Below are 17,619 nucleotides of genomic sequence, written 5' to 3'. Positions count from 1 at the left end.
GACCTGACAGATGTACTCTCGCACTGGAACAGAAAATCGATATTACCAGGGACCGATTCCTTTTATCAGCTCTATAAGAATTTGTGTAAATGAGATTTTTTTTCTCGGTTGGTCGGGTCGGGATGTTATCGTGTTATCTGCAGAGATATAGATTGATTGAATGCGCGCGCATTAGCGAACAACAAACCGAATAGAAATATCGGATAGTTAGAGCTGATCTTGTTTGGTCGAATATTGATATCGCGTTCTTTCCCAAATCCTCAGAGTTTCAGACACAAATATCTGATATATTCATTATTTCTCTGTCTGTCTGTCTGTATGTCTATTGTTTTTATCGCTGCCATGTTTAGAATGAGATTCAAAGAAACTGGAATTCAATCGCGTGTCGCGTAATACAACGTGAAGCTTCATCAATTCATAGCGTATATAATCAATAAATCTTCCCGCATAACCTAGGAAAATTACGAGATAAAAATGACTTCCTTCTTCCTGTCTGTTTTTTCAGTTCACTATGGAATATTTACAATAGAGTATTTATTTAATTTTTCCGCAATAGATTATGAAAGTTGTCTACAACATTTTCAAAGGTGACCCCTGTTATACCTGGTAGAGGGGGTGACCCCTATTATCCCTGGACCTTCCTTATAATGAAAATGACTTTATTATTCTAGCATTCGATTTGTGTCGCTATATGTAAGGTATATACAATAATGGTATATAATGAAAAACTCATTTTAATCTTGAATATCCTGGAATATTGAACATATCATAATGAAACTGATTTGAAATTCAAATTTTCTTCCGTGTAAGTAACAGTTGGACTCGCGGTGCTATATGCATAGTAACATAGTTAAATAAAACCCCGTCGTATTAAAACCGGTTTGTCGTTCAAATAATCATAAAAAAATTGTCGCGCTCAGCACGCGGTTTGTTGGTTGCTTTAGAAACATAATTAAGCGTAAATTTCGCTCTAGGAATTACGTAATTGTTAACAGAAATCTGAGGTCGTTTTTTGTGTCATGTTTTTCCACTTTGTTGTCATGAATTCGTGTTCAACTCTTTTCATTGAGTTCAAGCATCTTTTTCCGCGTATTGTTTAGGACTTGTTTTTCTTTCCGTGTTCAGTTTAAATTTGCTCTCCATTTTTTTCCGGGCATTCGGCGCGAAGTGCAACTTTGCCAATATTAGCAGAATCAACATTTACTTAGTATTGGTCATCTATAGGCAAATAGATTATTTTGTAAATGAGTTAGTGATGGTCGCACTGAACAAATGAGTTTTATGAGATTGTGTTTGTTTTGACTGAGATTTACGGCTGCGCACCGCACACACAGGAAGCCACCATCCTTAAATCTGATATCTGATTTGTATGAAGAAGCACTTGCTGATTTTATGCGTCGATTTCGCGGCCAAACGAATAAAAAGAATCTAATAATGAAAGGAATTTGTAAAGAGGTCACATCGAGACAGGTATTCATTGTGATTAAAGAAGTCCTTCAGAGTCGATTCGACAGAGAATTTAGTTCGCACTTGTCGTTAGTGTGCGTCAGTGTGCGCCCGTCTCTAGGCCACCCTGATATCGATAATTACAGATTACTGATTTTGATTAATCCAGTGCTTCTGTCCTAGGATTACACGTTTTACTGTTTCGTCTGATGGACTTTAGTAGGATTAACAGCGGATTCAGATATTCTGTGAAATGTTCAGATTTAACTGGTTTAAACAAATGGTTGAGATCACAAGTGACTTCTTTATCTTATCTCAAACCCGAGGACAATTCAGAATTCGGCCAAACTTTGAACACAGCAGTTAAAGTTAATCACAAGCCTCGAATATAGTTAGCGTCGCTATTGTAGATTATACTTTTGCGCAGGTTCTTATTCGGAAACTTTTATCGCATAAATGAAAAACTGAGGAATAGCTGTTAATATTGATGAGCACCAAAGGTTACTCTTGCATAAACACTGGATTTATTTTAAACGTTTCTAAAATGGATGTAATACAAATGTTTAAAAGGCGCTCGCTACAAATAACTGGTAAAACTCACGGTTTGCATCATTTATGGAGGAAGTCTTCAAATGTCGCTTGTTTCCATTTGTGGCCGATTCAAGCTATAACTCAGGTGCGTCTCTTTCACTCTTCAGTTTTTGATTCATGATCTTCTCAGTAACATCATGCATACAGGCAGGTGCGCGGTATATCGTGTGGTAAACAGGGACATGAGATTTTCAAACGATATAATTCTTATTTTTGAGAATCCTACAGGGGGGGGGTTACCTTTAGATTCGACTACTCCGAAAGTTTCATAGCATGGAGGATTCTTGTTCGTCATGTTTATAAGTGAGCGGCTCCCGAGTGATTGGGTTATTATTTCTAATGGTACATGTTAGATGTTAACACGAACGCCTTTTGTTCGTTTGTTTTCTGATCTGATGTCAGTTTTCATTTTGATCCCATAACCACAATCCAACGCAACGTCTCGTTTCCATGGTTACAGGAATCATCAGTTTCTTCTTATTCCGAAGCCCTCAGCAGCAGCTGCAGCAGCAGCAGCAGCAGCAGCAGCAGCTCCAGCAGCAGCTCCAGCAATCATCATCCTCTTGTGTCAAGTATCATCAGTAAATATTGTTTAGGTTCCTTTTTTCGTCAATTCTCAAGACGAGGGATGAGCGCTCCGAACTGTATACTAACTGCTGCACGCTTCCTCTATTACGATTAAGCTGAGAAGGGAGGGGGAGGGGAGGAGGGGGGGGGCGTTAATTCTACCTGTAAATTCTAGCTCTGTTGGGGATAATTATCCTATTCTAAAGTTATTTACACGGTATTTACAAGTCTGGTTGTTGTCAGTAATTTCAGTATTTTATGTCGTTGTTCTGAATGTTATGAAGCACGACATCTGTAAATGCTACGATTTGTGGCGATTTTCAGAGACTGATTTTGACGATCGTCAAAGGAGAATGTGATTGATTTATTTTTAGCACGAAAGGTAATCTATATAAAGATTTCCTTGAAATAAGTAACTATGTTTAAACTAAAGTAAGTTTCTTCTTCTGAGTCATGAATGTTAAAAGTAGAAATAGAAAATATATTTAGATTTGTAAAAATACATGAAGCAGTTATAGAAAAGTTCTATCTCTCGGAGATTGGGTTCGAAAAAAGATGAATTTAATGCGTGCAGATGCACGGTCGGTGTGTATTGTGCACCTGTAATCAATGCATCTGTGCGCGGTACCTGTTCTATCTATCTATCTATCTATGATGATGAGTCAACCTGTCATATTGAATCCAGATGGATGCATACCAGACCAGACCAAACAACCATCTTACACAAAACTAACGTGCGCGATATTTTCCGCTTTATTTACAGTACATGTATAGCAGCATAGTGGCAGTTCGGGGGAGGATGACTGGGCCCACCCGATATGACGCTATGTGGAACCAGTTACTGATTCCAGTCCTTACTAAGCCCTAAAGCCTGTACTGTGACCTGGGTTTAAATGATTATTTGTATATGTGTATATTCCACATAAATCTGCACTACTTCATCAATCCCTTCATGTCTTCTGCGACACTGCATCATTTACTATAGATTTAGATCTTTCAATTTAAAACGTATTGAAACCAATGTTAAACTTTTGAACCGAACTTTCACGACCGAATTGAGAATGAAAATCGTTTTGTCAATTAAAACATTGATAACGGTTGAAGGCTTGTTAAATCCTGTACACGTCGTGTCTATAGAGGAACGTTGTTTGACTGAGTTATGAATGGCTTTTCTATTGTTATTCCGACAAAAAGTCTAAATAGAACTGAACGGATATAATGATCTAGTTGGCAATGCGTCAAATTTATGCGCGTTCCGTCTATAGATACAGTATATAGTATATAAATTAAAAATATAGAATCCGATCAGACACTTTGTAAACGGATAGAGATAGAGAAAGCCATTTATTTCTTTGCGAACGAGAAAACACGATAGGAATGTTAAATACAAGCAAAAGATATGTTTGTGAAGGCACCTGAGAGTGATAGAAATATTCGTTTTACGTCCACATTTACAAACAGACTCAGGGAGAGAGAGGGAGGGGGAGGGAGAGAGAGGGAGAGAGAGCGGGAGAGAGAGAGAGAGAGAGAGAGGGAGAGAGGGGTTCTTGTATTCAGAGGTTTGGTTTGTTTACGACTCGTGAACACCCGTCAATGAATATCAACAGACTCGTGTTTAAAGATGCCTAAAAACATTATGATAACATTCGCCGATGAACCAGAATGAAGCCACATTAATCTTATTGAAGGAAGTCCAGTGTTTTTTTAAAGTTGAGAAAAATATTGAGAATGTTGAAGATGATTTAAAGCGCTTGCAATAAACATGTAGCGGGTAGAACTTTGAAGGGTATCATCTCGTATCCCACAAATGTAGCACACCGAAGTATCATTTCCTTGCACTGTTGCCGAATCTGGATGAAGTGTTTTAGTAAATTCAATAATTATTCAGGGTTTTATTTCTATTTTCAGCAAAGTGTTGGTCCTCAGATGTCCAATTTGGCCCACCTGTTTTCCATTGCCGGCAATGGATATGCCCTACCTCAAGTTGATGATAATGACGTAAGTCTTTAAGAAATTCAGCAAAAATATTTACATCGAGAATATATGATTTGTATCGATATTCGTTTTAATTTTTCAGGCAATTATTTATCAAGATGGAAATCTATATTCCGGGTCATTAGACGGACTTATCCGACATTTAGTTCCAACCAAACATTACTACCCTGATGTGAGTATCTCAACCATTGAATCCTTCTTCATTACTGGTTCAAAACGAATTTTTTTTCTTGCTTACGCATTGTTTTATCAGTACATATTGAACTCAATGCTATAATTGTATTTAACGGGTTTCATTTTGTTACGTTGTTTATTCTTATAACTTACATAATCCTTTATCTTATCAACTTCGTACAGGGGAACAACCGAATCAAATTTTTTCTAGACTTATGGCGTCCTGACCCTAATCCAGAGATATACAGGTCTCAAAAGTGAATTGACTGCTTTGCAGCCATATTTAAATATCGTTTATTTTGTTTTTCAATTTCAGCGAACTTTCGTGTTTGCATTTGTTCTGAGTTCTCGACTTTTTATCAAACCGCACAGTTTACTCAAGGAAGTTACTCAGGTACGTTTTCTGACCGATGACCACTTTACACTGTGAACACAACAACAAACTACTTAGACTGACCACTTGACCGATGTATCGACCTGTTGTCTCGATGCCAAAATACGGTTACTTCACTTCCCTCGCGTGGAACAATTCTTTTTGTTTTAATTTTGCCAAAAATCTAGTAATAGTTTGATTGTTTACATGTCTGTATATCGGAGCTGACACTAGAATTCTATTTATGCAGTCAAGTTTTCGTTCAGTTGGTCACGAACCACTAATTGAGATCACTCCTTGAAACCATTGTTCTGCACTATGATATATCGCACTCGTCCTCGCTTTTCCAACTGAAAGAATTTAAATAATTTCTAACGGTTTGATATTTATAGAAGTTGGAATGATTGTTTTACAGTTGAGTAGCATACAACAAGGTTTATCGGACGACAATGTAAATAAAGAATCGCTGGGTTTATTCGGGTCACATATCATCCAATTACTGAGCGAATGGACAGAGTTATTTCCCTACGACTTCCGTGATGAACGAATGATGAAACATTTGAAGGAAATTACGCAGAAAGTTCTGAAAATTTATCCAGAATTACGTAAAGATATCGGAGTGATGATGCACAATCTGTTAGCGCGGGTAAGTGTCAAACTACACAATCTATATCACCGTTCAGGATCCAGTTCCCCCGTTCAGGATCCAGTTCCCCCGTTCAGGATCTAGTTCCATCGTTCAGGACCCAGTTCCAATGTTCTTGAGCTAAAAAGAGGCTAATTTCATGGATCAAATTTTAGCTCAGAACTGTGGAACTAGGTCCTGACTTTACATCAGAGTTAACCTATCTCACAACTGTGGAACTGGGTCCGGTCATAACTGTGGAACTGAGCACAGAGAGGTATAATATTCATGGATATGTGTTGGGTTGTTATTTTTAGTTATCAGCTCTACAAAGATACGAGGAATTCTTATCGAAGATTCGAGCGGAATGCGCTCATCGATTACTGAATCTTGTTCCAACTGTAAGTTCATTTTAATATTCGTTATATCTGAAATTGTGTGGAATTTGATAATGATTTGATAATTTGATAATTTCCTGATATTCAATTCCAGACTGATATTCACGATACATGTTCTAGTCCTCTAGTTATGGCACAACAACTCACTCATATAGAATTAGTAAGTAGCCGGAAAGTTAACATTAGTTTTGAAAAGAAACCCAAAATATGAAGAAAAACTACAAACTGTTTTGAAAATGGTTCAAAGAATTGAATGAAAATGCTATTACTCTCATAGTTTTCTTCATATAGAGTGTTGTCTTTTCGATTAAATTGAACATCAGTCGTTAATTTTGTACGGAAACCAACACGTCTTCGAGCCTCTGATCTCGTGTGTCCCTGTGTAATATATCTAATGGATTCTATTTATCTCGCAGGAACGATTGAGTAATATTGGACCTGAAGAATTCGTGCAAGCATTTTCTAAAGATACAGAAATCGAGGTAAATACAGTTAACTTGCGAGAACCTTGAACACGGAGCACAGTTTAGTGATACTTATTACTTTCACGTTGTTTACAGACTTCAGTTCAAGATCTAAAGAAAACGAAGAACTTGGAAGAATATGTAGATTGGTTCAATCGACTCAGTTATTTAGTAGCTACAGAGATCTGTATGGTTAGTGTCTCCTGCCACCCAGTGAGTCTGAAACTACCCCCTCTAGAGGACTTTGCGTGAAACTATAATGTTTTTTTATTGTTTCAGCATTTGAAGAAAAAGCAACGCGTGAAAATCATCAATTATTTCATTGATGTCGCGAAAGAATGTTTCAATATCGGGAACTTTAATTCACTGATGGCAATTATAGGTGAGCTGATTGATTAAACCTCTGATGGTAATCCAGGTCTCTTCAACTTATCACTAAAACGTGTATGGTCTGTATATTTACAGCTGGTTTGAATCTGAGTCAAGTTGCGAGGTTAAAGAAAACGGTAGGAATCCCGAAAATACATTCTTAGAAATATTATCATAATTAGACTTATATTAACAATTGTTTTGAAATCATCATTTCATTCATATTTACTTTTAGTGGTCCAAAGTAAACATGGAAAAGTTTGAAGTTTTGGAGGTAAGATATTCCGATATGAAAAAGTTTTACCTATAACGTTGTTGTAATTTTGTCGTTTTGGGGTGAATTTAAGAGTTTTGAAATAAATTTATGTTTTTCAGCATCAAATGGATCCGAGAAATAATTTTTCCAGTTATAGATCGACGCTAAAAGCCGCTTTATGGCGATCTGAAGGAGCCGTTGATGATCGAGAACGAATTATTATTCCATTCTTCAGTTTGTTGGTTAAAGATTTATATTTCCTCAATGAAGGGTGTTCCAACAGACTACAAAGCGGTCATATCAACTTCGAGGTTAGTACTGAATTTCATCTCAGCTCATTAACAACTTCTGTAACCTGAATTATGCTCTGTAATGGCAGGGAGAACATGTCCTAAGCTCCTTACGTGCGCTGACATTAGCAGCATGGTCATTAGACTAGTTGAAAGTGATAACCCGCGCTCTGATTTTTCGTCTTGTAAAGCAGAAAGCTTATCACATGCTTTAAGCAAATTGAGTACTTGTCCTTTGAACATGTCTATGATATTAGTGTAAAACTGATTTGATACTGGTGTTTTTGTTATAGAAATTCTGGCAGCTCGCTAAACAGATTACAGAATTCCTGACATGGAAACAAGTAGAGGTAAGTATCTCATCACGTAAGTGCACAGATTACTCCTTTCACATTTATAGATTTTTAACGTTCTCGATTTCAGTGTCCGTTTGAAAAACACGACCACGTGATTACATATGTGCTAACTACACCAGTGTTCTCTGAAACTTGTAAGTAGATACTGAATCATGAATTCGAGTTTTATTCGGAGTTCAAGCACTTTTCATCAATCAGCAAATTTATCATTATTTCATTTACAGCGCTTTCATTGGCTTCATTTGAATGTGAAGCTCCGGAAAATAGTTACGAGAAAGAACGACATAAATCATTGAAGTAAGTCGCAACAACCTTGAATCGATTGAATCTTCATGTATAGTAATTATTCCTTTGTACAATCTCGTTACTGAGTAACTTGTTTCTTCTCATTTCAGAGCTCAAGTTGGATTATAGCACGAAGTGTTTCAAAGCGTTTTCTGTGTAAAGCTTGTAATAGTCTAAAAGGCAGCAATGTAAATATAATTTAAGGATGATCTTTGTCTCTGAAAAAAAAAACTTTATTTATGAACAAAACTCGGATGATGGCAGAAAGATATTGCATTTATCAGTGCCCTTGACCTAAACGTGTAACAGGGCATTCGACAAATTATGTAAATAGGATAATGTGTAAATTATTATTACTACTATTATTGATTATGTTATATGTAAATAAGTGATACATTATGTAAATTAGTATTTATCATGTAGAAATGATTCAGGGAATTAAGAACTGTGGAATGTTGGAAGATATTGAAAATTTGCAACTAGACCAAGTATATGTAGTACTTGTACTTGCTACGTTGAAAGCTTTGGCTATCTCGGGATTACGGGGATTACCTCTAGGGATTACCCATGGGATTACCTCTCGGGATTACCCATGGGGATTACCTATATTGTCAAATAAGTTATTCATTGTTCAGATTTCTATAGGAATAGGCTTACCACTTGTTATGAAGCTGTTCTAAATGACCACACAATGAATTCAAATGTTGCATATGTACATCTATATTATGTATTGTATAGTTCTTCCAAAGATTCACTATAACATATTTATGAATTAATTATTGACTAAATCTGTTGCCATTCCTTAAAAGATGCAATCAGTGATCATACTGTATATAACTCTGTATAAATCTGTATATATCTTAATGAATTCAAATCAACACGAATCCTACTGTAAAATAATATAGCTTCATATCACTGCGGTTTTCAGGGCTAGAATTAAGTCGTGACTGGTGTTTGAACTGGTCCTCGGACTGTATAACTCACATGATGCTGACCAATCAGTACTTCCTACAGGAATTGATGGATTTTACGTCTGATGATCTGACTCTTGTGCATATTAATTCTTCCATATAAAACTTCAGAAGTGTTGTATCGGTCAATTATTAATTAGGACTTTACTGTGTTTGCTTATTTGTTGCAAACTGTGACGAGGAAACTTTCCATTTTGACGATTAAGATTTGATAAAATCTAACGCGGTAGAGTCTGAAGTGGTGCTAAAATAAGTTCAAAAATGATTTTACGAACACGAAAAAAAAATAAATCATGTGCTTTTCAATATTTTTAAGATGATTTTTGATAACTTTGTTTCCCAAGTTATGTCTTATTCGTTTTACTGAATGTGTCGTTTTTTATTCGGTTGTCAATTCAGAAGTTGTTTCTAAACTTCTATTAATGGCTTTAATAGTTTAATTGTACAAGCGACAATCATCAATGATGAAAGCCTGTATTCACATGTGTAATGTATACAATTAATATATCGTGCAGATATTTTATCTTCAATTATCGGAGTTTTTGTTTTTAAATCTTGTTCATCTTCAGGAAGGAGTTTACACCATTGAATCCATCATCTTTAGGACCATATGTAGCCAGAATAATCTGAATCTTTCAACCTATCTCTTGGAAATCAATTCAGTACACCCAACTCATCTATTTAGATTGAATCCATCATCTTCAGGACCATATGTAGATAGGTCTGCTGCAGTCTACTGTGTCTTTAAAAGACGCTAATTCTCTAAACTGCATCTTGGTTCTCGCCGCTCGCATGCCAGGGTAAGAATCATTGCCTGAAACCTGACGGTTTAGATACACAGGACCATTCTCTCTATGTCAGTGATTCGCGAACCTGGTCACATCATCACCTTAGGTCTTCAAGTAGGGATAATTGAATTGTATCTCTCTTATCTATTTAGTTGACTAGTATCTAGTATCTCACCAAACTTTGCAATGGATGTCATTTTCCACACATCTGTCAAAATGACCAGCAGTACATTAGCGACCGTTTTCTATCATGAACGATGCCCGACGGATTCGAATCAGATGATGACGCGGACTAGAAACTTCCCTAGTCGTCGTTTCCTCAGCGAATAAACAATAAATAAACAATTGAATATTAACAGATATTTGACTGATATTTATTAAATTACATCTTCCCCTTATATTACATACTCTCCACATTATTTTGATGACGATCAAGACGCACTAGAAAAATATTTACATGTTCTTTATATCGAGATTTAGAAACTTTCTCTTTTTGTTTCATGTTTACAATAATAATAATAATGATAATGATATATCTGTACAGAATCTGGGTAAAACAAGATCGATACTTCAATAAGACGACGAGTTGATGAGAGCAATCTGTGAAACGAGAAATGACAAACACCGCAATAAAGCATTAATTCAATCACCCACAATTTACACTGATCAGAATAGATGAAAATTGATTGAATATCTGAGTTCAGTTTCATTATAAACATATAGTTAATATACCTGTGGCCAGTTGCAAAGTCAAAAGTGGTTTCAAATCTTAAAACTGGTCCAAAGTTGTTAGATTGGCTACAGAACTAAGTTGTGGTCTTAAGTCCAAGTCATGACTATGCAACCAGCCCCTGGTATCTCATATTAACATCTATCATTGTAGTGTCTACACATAGTTTGAGTTTGAACCCTGTTAACATCATATAAATAAAACCCTTCATGAGTTTGACTTACATCAAATATATATCAGCGTTAAACTCTATCATTCAGATCCTATACAATATAAACCGACTGGATATGTACAATGTATAGCATCATTACAATATATGTTCGAATTCAGAGGATTTTTACAAGATAAAAACTCTAAGACGCTACGATGTTAATTAAACCTAGAAGCAGCACTGAAATCTGTGTATTTGATTCTGGTTTTCTATATTTGTGACTAGATGAAATAAAAGATATTTCAACGATTGGTATCGATATAAAGAATGAATGAATGTGGCTGTAGATCTATTAAATTGTGTCCATGTTTACAAAAATCTAAGAAAAATAATTGAGTAAGAAAACTATAAGTGGAAACTTGTTTAAAACGCAGCCAAAAACATCAACCTCGCTGAAAATATCTTTAATTTCAACTACAGATAATTATCCAGATTCCGAATCACCAGAAAGAAGCTTCTTGTCTCTGAGGCTAACTTAAAAATACTGCAGCAGCTTAAAGTATATGATAACAATGACCTGGTAGCTGTTCCAGAGACCGGTAGCTAAACTTACATACACTATTACTGTAATGTACTAGTTTGATGTCAGTAATAGTAGAGATTTGTGATATGGAAGATCACTTTATTCAATACATGTTTTTGACTGTTTAACAGAACTGAGCGCCATCAGTTCAGAATCATAGTGACTGCTGAGCATCAGTTCAATGAAATCACCACCATATTTCCATTATCACATCCAACAAATAGATATCAAATAGTTTAGTTTTAAAGTCACAGTTGAATCGTTTATGAGTCCAGTGTGTTGTAGCCTCTAGTCTATTTTCACTGTTGAGTATATTTTGCGCACAAATATATTTGTTCCGATGAAACCGACAGTTCCTGAAAAATATAATAATCAATAAAATAATAATCGATAAAACAGTGTCTGATTTATGGACAGTACATAATTACAGTTGTAATAATGTTGACAATGAATGTGTTTGAGGTGTGGATAGTATAGTAACGGCAGGTGTCGGAAACCGGTTATAAACTGGTCGAACACCTGTGACACACGACGCTCCTCACAGTACTTACCACACATGATTCCTAGAGATAAACTGAACAGGGCCATATAACCGAAATAAAATGTAGTCTGGAACAAGCCATACATTCTGAAATAACAATTCATACACACATCAGTAGAGGGATGGGGGAGTGTGAGGGGGCTGAAACAGGGAGGAGGAGGGGGGGATTCTGAAAACTTACTTCGTTTTGAAGAAGAAATAATAAAATGAATAGAGATAAACGTATCCAGAAGTCGATGCAGCTGACAGGAAACTGGTCCATTGCCTGAAATAGAAGAGCATCAATTCATACTGATACCCGTGTCACTCACGAGAGCGGCGGGAAGAGGTGAGGGGTAAGTGTGTCACTCAGAGAGCAGCGGGAAGAGGTGAGGGGTAACTGTGTCACTCACGAGAGCGACGGGAAGAGGTGAGGGGTGTGTCACTCACGAGAGCCGCAGGAAGAGGTGAGGGGTAACTGTGTCACTCACGAGAGCAGCAGGAAGAGGTGAGGGGTAACTGTGTCACTCACGAGAGCCGCAGGAAGAGGTGAGGGGTAACTGTGTCACTCACGAGAGCCGCAGGAAGAGGTGAGGGGTAAGTACTTACCAGCGATAATCCTCAGCATTCAATAGGAAATATGTACAGACGATAGTAACGCAAACAGTTACTATACACAATATCAACAGAACTAACAGCATAAAACCATAAACATAGTAGATTTTATACGCCCAGAATGATGTGAAAATAAAATACCTACAAAAATTAACATACAACTAATTAGGAATAAAAAGCTATGAAAGTCAGATTGTGATTATAAAGGTTTTTATAGTGAACTCACATTTCGATGAAAATTGATCCGAAAGGTAGAATTCCACCTAGAAACACGATCACACTCGGTTCCATGAACCATTTCTTCTCAGGTATCGGTCTGGGTACTGCGTTAATACGACACGGGTAATCTGGTTGCCCGGAGACGTTTCTACCAATCACAGTACCGACGAGGTTTAACGGTAGAATTATAAACAAACAGATACAAGTTACAGCGACCTGTAAGAGAATGATAAAATAGTCAAACACCCTGAGCCTGGGCCTGTCCTCACCCACATAGACCCTGAGTCTGTCCTGCCCCACGCAGACCCCAACCCTGTCCCCACCCACACAGACCCTGAGTCTGTCCTGCCCCACGAAGACCCCGAGTCTGTCCCCACTCACACAGACCCTGAGTCTGTCCTGCCCCACGCAGACCCCAACCCTGTCCCCACCCACACAGACCCTGAGTCTGTCCTGCCCCACGCAGAGCCCAACCCTGTCCCCACTCACACAGACCGTGAGTCTGTCCTGCCCCACGCAGACCCCAACCCTGTCCCCACCCACACAGACCCTGAGTCTGTCCTGCCCCACCCCATCCCGTCCCACACTGAGATATGTATTGAATATATTTACCATAGTTCCAAATGGAATAGCTCTCGATGCGTGGTAATAGATAGCGATGAAATTAATAAAGAAAGCAGTTCCACACACGACTGCTGGAACGATGAAAGCACCGATAAACATCTGTTTTATCCACATTTTTCCACCCATTCGAGCGTAAAGTCCACCTCCGAAGAATCCATTTATAGGTGAAGTGGCAGCATACACAAATATAGCGGTACTCAACATAGAACCTCGCCTTAAAATACATACATTACAAATAGATACATTACAAATAGGTGATCAGTTTTCTGCCTAAAATATTGAGGTATTGAGGAGGGAGGTGGGTAGACGGATGGGGGAGGGAGGTGGGTAGACGGATGGGGGAGGGAGGTGGGTAGACGGATGGGGGAGGGAGGTGGGTAGACGGATGGGGGGAGGGAGGTGGACAGACGGGGGGAGGGGGAGTTAATGAAAGAATGCTCTTACTCTGTATAAAGCTCTCCGACTATCGCTAAACTAATCACACACAGTGAAACAATCATTATCTGATAACCAGAACCAATCAGAGCTGAGAACAGAATCGGGTTCGTAGCAGGACGGAAAACATCTCCGTGAACTTGTTTCCAGCCATATTCATCACCGAGATCTCGTTCCTGAAATAAACAACAAATATACATCAATAGGGGAGGGGAGGAGGGGGGAACCCCGGACTGCTGAGGATACAACGCTTACCATATCATCTAAATCATCATCTTTACTGTAACGTGCATAATCCTTACGGAGAGTTCTCATTAGAATCATACTGACTAAACCAACCAGGAATATCACCATCATAAACGAGTTAAAAATACTAAACCAGTGAATCTATCAAATACAAATATAAAATATATAGACAATATACGATATATCTGAATCTCATTCAGTGAGAGATAATTCACACTTACTCTGTGTTGGAAGAAATTCGGATCCAAATATTTGTCAAATCTATCTTTGTACAATACATTAGATTTATGCCATTTTACCTACAAAATAAATATGTGATAAAATTTTAAAGTGTGATGGGTTTTGAGCTCATGTTAGGTTGAGCTGTAAGAGGGTGACTTCCTCGTATGTGAGGTCTCAACCTCCTTGTATGTGAGGTCTCAACCTCCTCGTATGTGAGGTCAACCCGAGGTTAACCTTACCTCATACGTGAACGGTATTTTAATATTAGGAGCGAGTTTGACTTTGGCTTCACTCGTTAAATTGACATCTACGATCTGTTTACCATTCCAACCAATATCAAACTTCTTATGAGTCCAAATATAGTAAGCGTCTCCGCTTTCATCGATCTCTCCAACAATTCCTGACAGAAATCAATAAATCTCGGTAAAATAATTGAACTCGTTTCGGGCAGTCGAGTGAGGAATTATAAGACAATGTCTTACCCCAAATAGGAAGGTCATCGATATACATCTGATACCAGTAATGATTCTTAACTGCATAAACAAATGCTTGATAATGTTCTTTAGATAGTTCTACTACACAAGCTTCTTTCTTTGGCATATCACCTGAAATACATTAACAATCATAACATACACACCAAAACAACCCGGTATATATCTCTGAACTGGAGTAGATTTCACCTAAGATGCGAGTAATTAGACATCAAAAAGAGATTATTCTTATATCGAGAATATTTTGCTGCAAAGTTTTTTAAGAGTAGAAACAACTCATCTTATACCAGTGAATACGAACCTTTAAAGTCTATATCGAGGCCACTCAATTCTAATTCGACTCCCTGTAACGCCTCGCCGAGAGTCTCGTGGTAATGACCGATATCTAGTTTAGTTCCGCGACAAAACGGTAAAGAGAAGTAGGAATACGTCTCCTGACGGTTGTGATACGGTCCAACCGTATTCATCCATAGAACTACTTCTTCTTTATCTTCATACTGATAAAACAATAAATAAACAACTATTAAACGGAGGGTAGGGGGAGAGGGGAGGCTGAGAGGGGTTAGCTGAGGCTAGACAAGAACCAGTCAGCACAATCAGCTGATCAGTACCCAACCTATGTTACTGTATTTTCATAACCTCCCTGTTAAACCAAACTCTAGTTCCCGCTATCGATGTGGTTTTTAGTTAGGACTATTGTTAGAGTATAGTGAATGTCTCTATCTAGCGTAGGGCAATTGGGGCATTGCCATTGGCACCCAAAAACATCCAGCAGACACTGACAGAACATATGATGATAATTTCCGACAGTCTTGGGTCGAACTCGCTCCTCAGCGACAGGAGACAAACCATTCACACTAAATTGGCTTCGTTCAAATATCGCTATAAACACTTGGTGATGACATGAATGAGGCTTCTTCAATCAATCATTAAATTCGAAGGAAACAAACAGAACTGTCAAAATCTGTTGTAAATTGACAGTTGCACTTACGATATGATTGTGTTCATCGCCTCCGATCAAATTCACTAATAACAACACGAGAAATAATTCTAATCTCATCAGCTTCATTTTAAAATCTATGAATTGTTCTAAAACCGAACGATTAACGAGATGGATGCCGATTTATATCCAATATTCATCGGCGATTTAAGCCAAAATGGCGGACATTAGTCAGCCACGTAATTACAGTACAGGTGGCAGCACATGACGGGTAAGAGTTTTGCAGCTGTTTTTAGAACCGGCCCTGGTAAGTGAATTGTAAAAACCGCGTCCGGACGCCAAACATGCCCAAGACACAGAACTGAAATGTACGCAAATTGTACTATCCAACCTGATGTAAATAAAAACACGCAGCTCATTCTGTCGGATGCCGTTGGGTTTAGAATCCTTACTGAATAAATCCAATAAATGTCCGGGCACCACGACGCGTTTTTATGTCAATTCTTCACTATTTTCGAAGCGATGGGACTGCCGGCGAGCATGACGACAGACAGGCCGGCCTGTGTGAGGGTTTGCAAAAACCTATTGAAAAAACTTGAATCTGGGATTTGGTCCCGTGTGAATTTACATGTACATTCTGCAGATCTGCTTTCAACTAACCCGCTCACCTTGGACATTCTGAAGGACCGCTCTCCCATACGGGACCGGCTCTAACAGACAGTTCTAATTTCGATGGGCCTTGATAGAAACATCTTGAAAGACATTTTGCTGGTTCCTTTGTAAGCAAACAACAACAGATTTCTGCTGAACTATTTAATGTCAAATTAGTAGAAGCAAAGTTCATCGATTCCGCACTATATTTCACACGCGCCATCTATACATTCAGCCGGTATATACTATAAATCAATAAGCGATTGCACCTGTGACAAATCCTTCTTCCAGAAATCGACGACGAATAAAGACACCGAGATTACATATGTATTTTATTTTTATTTTTGCTAACAGTTGAATACGTGGGAGGTGTTGGACGGGTGCCCGCTCCCCGAACGAGGGGCGGGTGGATAGTATCACACGTCTTGAAAGGGAGGGAGTCCAGTTATCACAGCTAGGTCAGAGCATCGGACACTAGGAGGATGGCGCACCAGTTCCTACGCGTCGGTAGTCAGAATAACGGCTAAGCGAATTGCTATGGAACAGCGACTGGTATAGGATGAATGGTTGGTCCGTTAGGGGCGAAAGCGCTAACTGCTAACGCCTGTAGTTCACGTTCTCTTTTTCCTCTTTGTTCTTTCCGGTGTTGAACTGAAAATATAGAAAAAATGCAACATCTGACATTTAACTATCATCAAACATGGCTATGTTTTATAGATATAGCACTTTTCTCGTGACAACTTTGTATAAATCAAACCCCTAGAGCTAAACACATAGAAATTGCATGAACCACGTGTACCACAGTCTGAGGCCACGAACAAAATACATTTTACACAGATTCTACCATGACAATTCTTGGACCCCTAGAATATTCAAGGAAACGACTCCCTCGTTTTGTGATGTCACAGGGGATTTTCACCGATATGAAAGTCATTTCAGGTAGATTCTATGAACAAGAAATTGATGACGATATCTCCCGTAACAAACCTGCAAGACTAACGGCCAGTATACCCCAGGCGATACTCCAGAACCAGCCGACTAAACACAGCGGTATCGTAAAAAGCTGGCAAAGTCCGATCCAAACGTTCACGCAGAAAGTAATCGCCTTATGGTCGTCTTTAGAATGAACCCTCGGCTTACCGCAACAATAGATCGAAATACCACTTAAAACAGTACCTGAAATTAGAAAAATCGGTCTTGATATTGGACATTATTGGAATTATTGCTGGCCCTATAGGATGACA

General features: G+C 38.2%; 2 protein-coding genes across 2 annotated transcripts; one reads left to right on the top strand and one right to left on the bottom strand.

Moving 5' to 3' along the window:
* The first annotated feature begins 1,623 nt into the window (after positions 1-1,623).
* LOC141904047 (ras-GEF domain-containing family member 1B-like) lies at positions 1,624-9,668 on the top strand. The gene is made up of 17 exons (XM_074792499.1): positions 1,624-2,122; positions 4,513-4,602; positions 4,682-4,771; positions 5,090-5,167; positions 5,562-5,792; positions 6,089-6,172; positions 6,264-6,329; positions 6,586-6,651; positions 6,730-6,825; positions 6,913-7,015; positions 7,099-7,139; positions 7,238-7,276; positions 7,378-7,569; positions 7,842-7,898; positions 7,972-8,038; positions 8,129-8,201; positions 8,300-9,668. Exons 1-17 carry the CDS (start codon positions 1,934-1,936, stop codon positions 8,316-8,318), a joined length of 1,581 nt encoding a protein of 526 aa, XP_074648600.1. The 5' UTR covers positions 1,624-1,933; the 3' UTR covers positions 8,319-9,668.
* A 651-nt stretch (positions 9,669-10,319) lies between these two features.
* On the bottom strand, positions 10,320-15,969 carry LOC141903903 (transmembrane 9 superfamily member 3-like). Its single transcript, XM_074792279.1, has 13 exons — positions 15,776-15,969; positions 15,086-15,281; positions 14,776-14,898; positions 14,533-14,693; positions 14,293-14,370; positions 14,081-14,212; positions 13,835-14,001; positions 13,379-13,604; positions 12,774-12,982; positions 12,542-12,688; positions 12,135-12,218; positions 11,964-12,040; positions 10,320-11,768 (listed from the first exon to the last, which is right to left on the bottom strand). Exons 1-13 carry the CDS (start codon positions 15,851-15,853, stop codon positions 11,701-11,703), a joined length of 1,746 nt encoding a protein of 581 aa, XP_074648380.1. The 5' UTR covers positions 15,854-15,969; the 3' UTR covers positions 10,320-11,700.
* Between the last annotated feature and the right edge of the window lie 1,650 nt (positions 15,970-17,619).

This window comes from Tubulanus polymorphus, chromosome 4 (genome assembly GCF_964204645.1).
Source record: "Tubulanus polymorphus chromosome 4, tnTubPoly1.2, whole genome shotgun sequence".
In the NCBI taxonomy this organism is placed as follows: Eukaryota; Metazoa; Nemertea; class Palaeonemertea; order Tubulaniformes; family Tubulanidae; genus Tubulanus; species Tubulanus polymorphus.
This window is presented reverse-complemented; position numbering and strand designations above follow the sequence as displayed.